At 40.3% G+C, this 10593-nt stretch overlaps 1 protein-coding gene and 1 pseudogene across 2 annotated transcripts in view; both read right to left on the bottom strand.

Annotated features, from left to right (window-relative positions):
* Positions 1-705, bottom strand: part of LOC111656178 (peroxiredoxin-like 2A) — a 2582-nt pseudogene extending 1877 nt beyond the window's left edge. Inside the window, exons 1-2 of the transcript XR_015437342.1 lie at positions 306-705; positions 41-132 (exon numbers count right to left, since the gene is read on the bottom strand). The product of XR_015437342.1 is annotated as a peroxiredoxin-like 2A (transcript). The remainder of the gene's footprint in view (positions 1-40; positions 133-305) is intronic.
* A 565-nt stretch (positions 706-1270) lies between these two features.
* Positions 1271-8175, bottom strand: dydc2 (DPY30 domain containing 2). Its single transcript, XM_087174388.1, has 9 exons — positions 7929-8175; positions 5435-5589; positions 4282-4404; positions 3330-3497; positions 2814-3077; positions 2515-2670; positions 2076-2252; positions 1665-1820; positions 1271-1511 (listed from the first exon to the last, which is right to left on the bottom strand). Exons 2-9 carry the CDS (start codon positions 5579-5581, stop codon positions 1482-1484), a joined length of 1221 nt encoding a protein of 406 aa, XP_087030514.1. The 5' UTR covers positions 5582-5589; positions 7929-8175; the 3' UTR covers positions 1271-1481.
* Positions 8176-10593: the final 2418 nt, after the last annotated feature.

The following is a 10593-nucleotide window of genomic DNA, read 5'->3' as shown; positions in this document are numbered from 1 at the left end:
GGGGGGGGTAATATCTTGTGATGTTTATCTCAGATATTACCTCTCTGCACAAAAATCATCCAGGCCTCCGCACTGCCATGATGACAGCTCCAGACTTCTCCCACAGAGACCTGGCTTTCAGGGTTTTTATCTCTGAGGGACGAAATGAGGCAAAAGGTTAAAAGCTTGGAGCAGCAAGCTGGAGGCAGAACTCACTCCAACTAAACAAAAGCTTCTTTCCAACGCACACACTTTCCATCATCTATAGAAGTAAATAGACAATGTTATTCATTTTTGTTGGACAGAAATGCGCAGTTGTGACTCACCTCCTTTCAAAGTTTTGAGTTCAGTTTCCTCCAGATGTTTGAGCGTGGCCTTCAGCGGTGGAGTCAGAAACATATCAGTGAGAAAATTCATTACATTAGTAATGAGGCAGCCAACAGTGGCCACAGCGTTGGCTATGAGTCCCACTGCCATGTCTCCTCTCTGTCCCACTGCCATGTCTCCTTTGTGCGTTTTCATTTACTGCATGTCGCCCTCTCCGTTCTCAGCCGCAGCTCTGTGACCACAACACCTCCAAAAGCGCATTTAAATTCCAGCGGATCTTAATCCCTCTCAGCGTTTCCCCAAACTCCGCCTACATCTGGACCGAGACGCTGATCAGTGACGATTCAATACAGCTGCGTTTGATCAGTGACGCCGTCATTAAGTCTGCAGATACTGACAAAAATCTAACAAAAATCAGCGTTGGCACTCCTCCTTCAGTTCAAAGGTCACTGCAGAAACTGCAATGTCATTCCGACAAAATATCAGACATGGCAGCAATAATGTTGGAAGCTTACACAAGGTTTTCTTAGCTGACTAAGAAGAATAGTTGGTTGTGTGTGCATATTGCAGGGAATGAGTCACATTACCACCACCACTGCTAAAACCCTCTTTATACAATTTCAACCATTCCCTGCTTTAATTTAGTTCAGTCAGGCTGAACCCAACCAATGGGCCGCCACTAAAAACAGAATTTTACTTGTTTATTCACTTGGATGTTTGAGATGAATTGAGTTTGACACTAGAAAGCTGCAAAAAGTGGGAAGTTTCTCTGTGCTCAACTTTAATATGAGTCAAAGACAATAATACTAATTTAAATAAGTGTGATGTGGAAACTTGAAACACACATTTTTAAATGTCTTGAAATATAGTGAACTTCAATATTCAATATTTCAAGAATCTAACTAAGTAACTGAACTTTTTGTGGAAAAAAATGTATGAGACAGGATATTTAGACATAGGGGATATTTTAATTTCTCAAAACATGTCTGGAGAGCGTCTTTAACAATTTAGTCACATAGATACTGAAATACAACAAATAAATACGTCATGATTGGTGAGAAATGTTTATTTTTTTTCCATTTATATTTGTGTATATATTCATTAAACTAAATGTATACTGAAGCTGTAAATTCATTCAAAGCTATGTAAACGCCGTCAGAAAAACACTGACTTGATCATGTGTGGTTGTCTTCTTTTTCTTCTCCCTGAAAAGAAACACAGTGCTTAATATCAAATGATAAAAATAACTAAACTGTGAAAGTATGAACACATTAGTCCATACCCCTTTTGACATTTGAAACAGATCTTAAATCACTTTTGGGATTTTCCCTTGTTGCCAGTTGGCCGACAGAGTCTACCTGCTCCTTGGAGTCTTCCTTGTCAGAAGGAGACCTTTCATGTTCCCCTTGTGAAGTCTCTGGTCTTTCATTCAACACTGTCCCCTCTACTGTTTTGTCACTCTCAGCCAAAGCCGAGCTATCAGTGGTCTCACTTGTGTGTTGCCCGTCTGCCTCCTGAGATGAGGTGATCAGAATAGTTCTGGTTAAGCATTAAGCCACAGTGTCTTGTATTTCCATCACAACAGAGTCTCCCCTGTGCTTTCTGGCTGTCTTGTCTACAGCTGCTAGGACACAACACTGCTGCCTCCTCCTGAACTGCTTTTCTTTCTCAATATGTCAAAAATAAGCAAAGAATAGAAGAGAAATATCCTGCATTTTACAAATGAGAATGTGTTTATGTAAATGTTCAGTAGAGTCAGTAGACTGAACCTTTTCCTGGTCCTGAAGAGGAGGAGAACTTGATTTGTGTGTCTCCTGCTCAGTTTTTGTCGCCTCTTGTTCAGTAGAAAATCTCTCCTCTGGTGTGAGATCGTCACTCTGTGGTGCTGAGGCTGACTCTACAGGGATGGAATCTGCAGGTTTATCAGTTTCGTCTTCATCAACCCTCTGGCGAAATGATGTGATGCAGAAAATTAGTGGATTGGATTATTATGGAAAACAGTCAAAAACAACCCTGTCATTGTGCCTTTGCCTTTTCTTCACCTGAACACCCGAGGCCTTGCTCCTTCTGCCTCCTGTCCCTCGTCTGGCCTGACCTGTCTTCAAGTGTTCTTAATCACTCTGTCTGTGTCTTTCCTTGCTTTTAAACTAATCCTCGTGCTGGGTGCTCAATACAATCAACACATAGCATGTATTTCAGCAGCATCACCTTCTCTGGGTCTCGAGGGCCAGGGGAACAAGGGCTTTGTTTGTCGTGTGGCTCTTCTGTTTCGTCTGTTTTTAAATCATCAGCGTCTTGGTGTCTGTCAGGTGTCGAGTGCGGTTCAGTCTGCTCAGGTTCAGTGGTGTCAGCCTGATCAACCACCTGCAGGGCAGTTGTGAGACAGAACAATATGTAACTGAAATATTTTCTGGGTTTAACACCTAATTAACGGTTATGATATAAATGGAGGTAAACAGTTATACTTGATGGGTCTCAAATGGCACGGATGTAATTTAACCCATCACCTTGTCCTCATCTTGGTCTTTCTCCTCTGCTTGACTGATGCTTGCCTCCTCCTTTGTTTTCTCCTCCACCTGATTGTCACGCAGCTCTTCTGTTTTCTCTTCTGCTTGATCGCTCTGTGGCTCCACTTCCTTTTTTTTAACAGGAACTTCTGCAGACTCTTCTTTGACCTCTGTGCTGAGGGTTTCAGAGGGGGGAGAGCTAGCCTCCTCCACAGGTTTTCTCCCGGGAGACCCTGGACTGGTTACATTATCTGTAACCTTCACCTGGCAGACACACCATCTCCTTAAAGCATTTCAAGTCATTTGACAGTTGTTTCCACACCATACAAGGCCAGTCATGCACAGTTGCACAAAATGAATGTATCACCCTGCTCCATCACCGCAAATAAGTCAGCAAAGATCACAAACAAAAACCAAAGATCACAGAAGAGACCGAATTTAAGAGGAAACTGCTAACAACCAGGGAGGCACCACCACCACCAGAAGCACACAGATCTCAAATCTACTTTTTATCACCTCCTGTTCAGTGTCATTTTCTTGAGCTTCAGCTTGTAGTTCATCTGTGCCCTGCTGGTTTTCAGGAGGAGTGTTTAGTTTCTCCTCTGTCACAGGTTTGTTGTCCTCAGCACCTCCTTCTGTGGCTGGCGCTGGAGCATCAGACCCTGTAGCCTCCTTCTCAGAGATCTGTTGATGTGGTCAGATGCTCTTGAAAGATTTTGCTCGAAATGTCATGTAAAGTGTTCAGAAAAACTGTACTTCAATGGAAGCACATGTAAGTGGAGAGCATTATATTGATGGCTTTGTTTTTCTGAACTGTCCTCTCTTCTCCCTTCATCTGCTGTTCCTCTTATTTCTTGGTAATGGCTTCATTTACCATTTAATGTGGTAGCTGTTACGACGATTAAATGATAGGTACAGATTCAAGTCTTAATACATTACAGTGCACTTATCCACACTGAAAGAGTTAAGTTTGCTATTATCTTATTGGCTGTGAAAAGATCTTTTCAACTCCAGTGTAAAAGATGGAAAATCCACAGTCCTTGTTCCATTCAAAAATTCAGATGTTGGACAGAGATAGACAAATCAAATGATTATTTTCTAAAGTTGGAGTCTTTTTAAACATACTTTTGTGTGACTACACATCAAACATTGTCCTGGGAGACACTAAGTTTCATATCATGATTACAGCAAGCAGTAACTCCTTCACTGTACATATGGGCATGTAAGTACTGTTTTAAGGTAGACTTGAGAAGATCTTGCCTTTGTACTTGAACAGAACCGGGCAGTAAAAAACAAGGCAGAACAGACTTTGAATATCTGAAGAAAGGGGAACAAAAGTTGCATGAATACCTCCTGCAGGTTGGGAAAACGTCTTTGTCTTAGATGGAAAAGGAGCAGGTCACTCTTTTTTTGAAAAAAAAAAAAACAAAACACAAATTTAAAACATGACAGGAATTTTGTCACATACTTTTTCAGATTCTTCCAAGGCCCCACTGATCTTTTGCTCCTCCTCCCTCAGCTTCTCCTGGTGCAACGCCTCCTCTCTGGCTTTCACCTGCTCCTGCTCCAGGAGAGCCAAATGGGCCTTTTTCTGCAAATGAAAACCAACATGGTACAACAACAAGGATTGTGTCTGAGGGAAAGGGCCTTACTACACTTTTATACAACTTTGTGCTTGATGCTCTGGTTTTTATTTCTTATGAGCCTGAGGCAGCCTTAGAGCTCCAGGCATGCGGGGCTATGTCAGAATGAATCTAAACTAAGGTAAATGGTGACTGAGTTTTTACTGCCGCAGTCCCTATAGGCTTAATGCCTTTAAAGCACTCAGCCTGAGGAGCTTAGACTGTCTAAGTCTGTGTCATCCTTTACTACTGTTCTCAAAACCTATTTGAAGATCAGGGCTAGGAGTAGTAGCAGTAGGTATCAATAGGTAGTAGTAGTAGCAGTAGCGGTATGAGTAGAAGTAGCTTTAGGACTAACAGTTAACAGCTAGTTAAGTGAAAGTATGTATGTATTATTGACAAAATGTTGTTGAACCTGCATTAACAAATTTTTTGTCCACTTGGGGGCAGTGGAAACCAGCTGTGAACAACAACACTGACATCACCTTATAAAGTTGATATGGCAAACTTGTTAACATGAATATAATTGTTTAAATAATCAATCAAAGTCCAAAATTCATTCTCCTTTAAGCTCTCTTTTTAGTCTCTACCAACTGCTGAGGGAAATATTTGGCTCTTTAGCTGCTAAATGCTCTACTGTGTTCTCCAGCTGGTCTCAAACCGTTTAGTTTGGTGCTGGAAGGTTGGATTTATCAGAGCCTTTTCACTGAAAACAGTTAATAGGCAATGAATATTCTAATCCAGTTTTCTAGAGTAATGGTTGGTCTCTGGGTGCTTAGTAAACATAATGACACTGACATGTATAGTGGGGGACAGTAAGGGCCCCAACAACAACTCTATAGGAGTTAAATCCATTATCATGTGTATTAATGAGCATAAAGAACAAAAATTACAAAGTAGGCCACAGTATACTGTCTATGAGAAAACGCTTCTCTGTACACACAGTACTGTGTAATTAATGCCCCCCCCCCCCCACAAGAAAGCTAAACAGCAGCTTACCTCTGCCTCATATTCAACATTTTCATTGTACTTGTAAAGCCAGTGTGCCAGATACAGGATGGGGTCCACAGGGCGCTGCTCGGCCACTTCAGCCAGTCCCTCTGCCAGACATTTTCCAAGATGTCTTTTTATATACTCCGAGTCCATGTTTTTCTCTGTGTGAATAGTTAAAGCACAGCTTGAGTTAACCTTGCAAAAGTGAGCTGAGTTTAGCTCGTCAAATACAATAAACAGCGTCAGTAAGCGTCGGACAACAGGAACTTCACCCTGAAAACAAATGCTTTATTGGCTTTTTGACGTTAGCGTGTAGCTACATAGGCTGTGTAATAAGTAGTAGTTGTTTTTTTTTTTACTGTGATTGATATCTATCGTAAGCTAAATGTAAAAACCTAATTACCAATTTAGCAATCAAGAGTAAAAACCAAAATACAAACCGTTTTCACTCAGCGTCCGAATGTAGCGATTCTGTCTCCATGGTAACGGTGTCGCGTCTTTAATACTCCCCTCAATGCTTTTTAAATAGTTCCTACTAACTACTACTACTACTACTACTAATAATAATAATAATAATAATAATAACAATAATAATATTGATATCGATGCATTTTAGAGGCAATAATAATTGATATAGAAATAGTTATTATATTTTGACATTATTTCCATGTTTTTTATTACTATTTCCAGGGTATGGAAAGCAAATTAGGTGACATTCATTGGTGGGGAAAAGGTTAGATCCCAAAGCAAAAAACTCAAATCTTACTAACATTTACTCTTGTATAGTGTTTATTTTTTATACTATTCTTCTGTTCTCCTATTTTATTTTACTTAATTTTTATTTATTTATTACTTTTTCTCTGTTTATCTGCACATTGCACACACTGAATTTTTCTAATTATGTTAGCTGAAAATATTGAGAATAAAGGTTCCCTGTACAATGGCACACATTATCACTCATTATCATAGCACTTATTAGTACTGATGCAGCCTATAATTTGCAGTAAAAACAAAAACTCTCTACCTTACAAATATGAAAAAAATAACAATATCAGGAAGGACCCAGCAATTTTTCAAGCACACATCCACTGTATCTAAAGACGTTCAAATCCAGTAAGACTAATATAAATAGGCAGCAGAGTTAAGCCGATTGTTAGTGACTAATTTCACATGGGTGGTTTCAATGCTATGATGTTTAAAACCCAGATTCAAAGCTGTGTGAGTAATGGAACACTTTCTATTTATACCTCTTTTATATCATTGATAGTGAGAAAACCTGGGCAACATTTCTCTAATATTTGGTATAATTTCATGTGCCCCCGTGTCCTGAAACTGGGACAGTTTGCTCACATGTGAGAGGAGAAGGTGGGGAAAATTACTGCAGGCTCCATTTCCAAGAAACAGATGACACCCAGTTAACATTTGTAATCACAGATATCATTTTCCTTGTATAATCATACTACACACCTTTCAGCCAAATATAGCCTTCACATTGACAGGAGGACTCACCCAATCAGACTGTATGAAGTGCACTGATGCAGTGCTGTCCCTCTGACTGCATTATGCAGAGGTTATTTAAGAAAAATTGAATCAAAGATCAGATTCCTTTTTATGGTGAATTATGTACGGGCCTAATGTGACCTTTTACAGCTACACTCCACCATCATTGTTTCTCTCATCTGTAAGAAAAGACATCACATATTGGTCCGTAAGCAAATACAGAGCCACATATGGGCCCAGTGAACAAGTTTAAGAACAGCTGTCAGTCTCAGTCTGTTAATTGTTTTTTAGAGGGTCTGTTGAGTGTTTTCATTCTAATATTGTTTCCACAATTATCTGAAGGCCTGTAGTTTTGCTTTGTGGTACCAAAGCACAGAACAGGCCTGAATAAAAGAACTTCCAGTGACATTAAAAGTCATGCTGCCCTCCTGTGGTTGCAGCACCAAAAAACTTCTCTTGAGGGGTACTGCAAACAATTCTCATACAGCACAGCTTAGTTCCTAGTATTGGGCTTTTGTGACAAGTTTCTTTTCTAATTATTTGTGTAAAGACCTTTGTTATAGTTATAGTTGGGATTTTATTTATTCAAACAACTGTACATATAAACATAGTTATCAAAAATCATCCAACAAAAAAGGAACTTGTCATATTTTTTAAGTCCTGACAGAGACAGGAAGACTGTCATCCGTCCATATATTTTCACTTTATGTTTATCCAGTTTTCAGAAACAGAAAGAAAGAAAGAACAAACATCCACATTCATCAGCTGACAACTATGAAAACATCCTCAATGCAAAATTGTCAAAGATGTTAAAACCAGCTCATCAGCTGCAGCTGCATCATCAGTGTGTGTGCACTTAGTGTGGGACCTCTTGCACGGCACATTCACAAAAGGTTATATACTGTACTATACAATAGGTATAGGGGCCTACATTGATTGTTCAACTGCACACATGTACAAGCACAACAAACAAGAACCAAATATATAAATAAATACTTACATTTCTATCAGTCTGTGTATGACTCAGGAAGGTTTAATACTTTATAATAATAATAATAATAATAAATAAATGAAGTGACAACTGGAGAATGGAGAAAACTGGAGAAAATCTTCATTACAATAATACAATTCCTAACTTTTGTAGCCTAATATGTGGAAACTGCAGCAGATCTTACAGCCAGATCAAATGAATAAAACAGTCTGAGGTGAGCTGAATCTGTGCTGCAGGGATCATGCAGCGGGACCGTCACTTTCATCTGCGCTGCTGCTGCAGACAGCGGCTTTTACTTTGCGACGAGAAAAGTTGTAAACGACCAGGAGCGACCAGCTGTGTGGGAACGAGGAAGCGGCTCCGTTGCCAAAGTGTCAAAGGTCTGATCTGATCCTACCTGGAGCGACTCCTCCGGTTTCACTGCAGGACACCACACTGCGTCAGCAACAGCTGTCCTGCAGCCCCGCGCTGGCTGCCAGAAGGGGAGAATTACGTCCTCAGTGTAAGGCTTGACGGAAGACTTGATTTTTTTTTTTGATCAAGTTTCTTGGATTCTGTGGGAATATTTGCTTTACCGTGCAAGGTAACCCGCCACCTGCCTTCTGTTGTCTTCCATGAGTAGGTCGGGGAGAAAGATGACTCCTGCATGAACTTCGGGAATAGAAAAGTTTCATGTCAGGCTGCAGGTTGAAGAGTTTTGCTTGCAAGTTCGGACGTTTCTTCACATTGTGGTGCTATTTCATGACTCCACTAGTCGTGAGTTTTATTCTTATGCTTCCCTTTCTATGGATGAAATGCACTAGCTTCGCATCTTTCTGATTTTAAGAAAAGAGGGTCAAGGTTTGGCTATTTTATGTAATGGTTTTGATTTTCCCTCCTTCTCATTTGGACTGTAGGCTACTTGCAAAGTTTTCTATAGAACAGTTTTCATTTCAAAGGTAGAGAATGGTTGTAAATTGTAAATGAAGAAGGGTTTTTTTTTTCTTGGCACTCAAACTAATCAGTTGCACTGCCAAAGAAATTAAATGCAAAGTTAATTTGAGCGCCTTTGTTCTAATAATAAACCTGGACCTGTAATTGAGCTTAGGTCAAATTTGGAATTGGTAGATTTATGACTTCTTAGCTGTGTGTTTTAAAGAGTGTGTTTGTGTTGCGAAGGTGCACACACATGCAGTTGCTACCTAGTGTTTTACTACAGTATCTACAGTATTAGAGGGCAAAGTGCGCATGAGCATCATAACAGGCCCATGTCTTCACCTGCCAGGTGAATATCCCCCTCCAGGCACATGGTACTAATGTCCAGTGTGGACACTTTGCAACCTTCTCAATCCCCACTATGCCTCCACCCACAGGGACAAAGTTTTATTTTTAGCCCATGTCTTCATGGCAAATGGGCAAGGTACTGTGATGCTGTGGATGCTCATACCCCACCATTTCTCTGCCGTTAATCCATGTTGCCCCAATCAGAGGTGAGGGACCATGGAGACAGTCTGGCCCCATGCGGGCAGAGCAGATCTCTGGAGGCAGGGGAGGACGTGGAGACCAGTGTTCATATTAGATCCTGTCAACAGTGCACCTGCACCCGTTATGTAACAAGCCAAGCTCCTACAGTGGAGCTCAAGCAGTAGAGCCAATGCAGATTTCAACATGGATGGGGATCATCAGGTGGTGTTTTTAAGTTCTTAGAGTAAGTTTTATTTGTATATTCCATCATTTGTCTTAAGTATTTTGAAGTTATAATTCAAGGTGAATCTCCTCTGTGCTGCATTCACCACAGACATGCTTGCCTGTGTTATCACATGTTTGGGAGATCTCATAAAATACATATTTATGTGGCTTTCAACATGCGTAATGTGTGAAGATGTATCTGTGGTCTTCCTCTGCCAGAGTGTGTTTGTGTGTCTCGCATCACATGTTCTTGGACGCACAAGGTGTCGGTTTTGAGTTTCTTTCACCAACTGAGCCCATGTGACTGCTTGGCTGGGCCTCTGTATTTTCCAGAGTATTCAAAAGGTGAAATAAGGTTAAAGATAAGTGCATCTTTTTCGCTCAAAATTTACTACATCATCTATTCAGTTTCCCAAGAGAGTGATGTACGGTTTTTTCGTTTCCCTATGGGAATATTATGTGGCAGAAATGGTGTTTTTTTTTTAACGTTGTGTTTCAGATAGATGGTTCGAACATGAGCAGCTCCTTCATTGATGTCTGTTGTTTATGGATTTGATTGGTGTTATGAGTATGATAATAGCTCCCCCTGGTCCCTCACAAGATGGATGGAATATTCTCCATGTCACTTCCACATGTAATCTACTCAGATTTCTGTGCAGCGAGCGCAAAGGCCAAATGGGTCAGTTTAAGACAGCAGAAAAATCTGTTTAGAAAGTTGTATTACAATATATCAAAGAGTGGCATTATTCCTGGTGACTCAAAAAAGTTCATCTTACAATCATGGTTCGTTCCAAAACAGATGACGTTACTTTATTAGTCATCTACTAGTTTAGATTCAAGACTACGCAACCGTTTGTTAGTACTCTGAAGGCTCATACTCTGTGAGTATTATGCTGTCGTTATCCAGGAGACCAAGATGGATGTGGTGAAACATTAACTTGGCTTTGATCAGCCAGAGACACATTGTTTAAAGTCTGGATTTATAAATCAGTAGGCCTACTGCATA

The sequence above is a fragment of the Seriola lalandi genome, unplaced genomic scaffold (genome assembly GCF_002814215.2).
Source record: "Seriola lalandi dorsalis isolate HSWRI2012SDOR001 ecotype SW California unplaced genomic scaffold, Sedor1 jcf7180002054346, whole genome shotgun sequence".
Taxonomy (NCBI): Eukaryota; Metazoa; Chordata; class Actinopteri; order Carangiformes; family Carangidae; genus Seriola; species Seriola lalandi.
The sequence above is the reverse complement of the archived record's forward strand: the minus strand, read 5'-3'. Positions and strand labels throughout refer to the sequence as shown.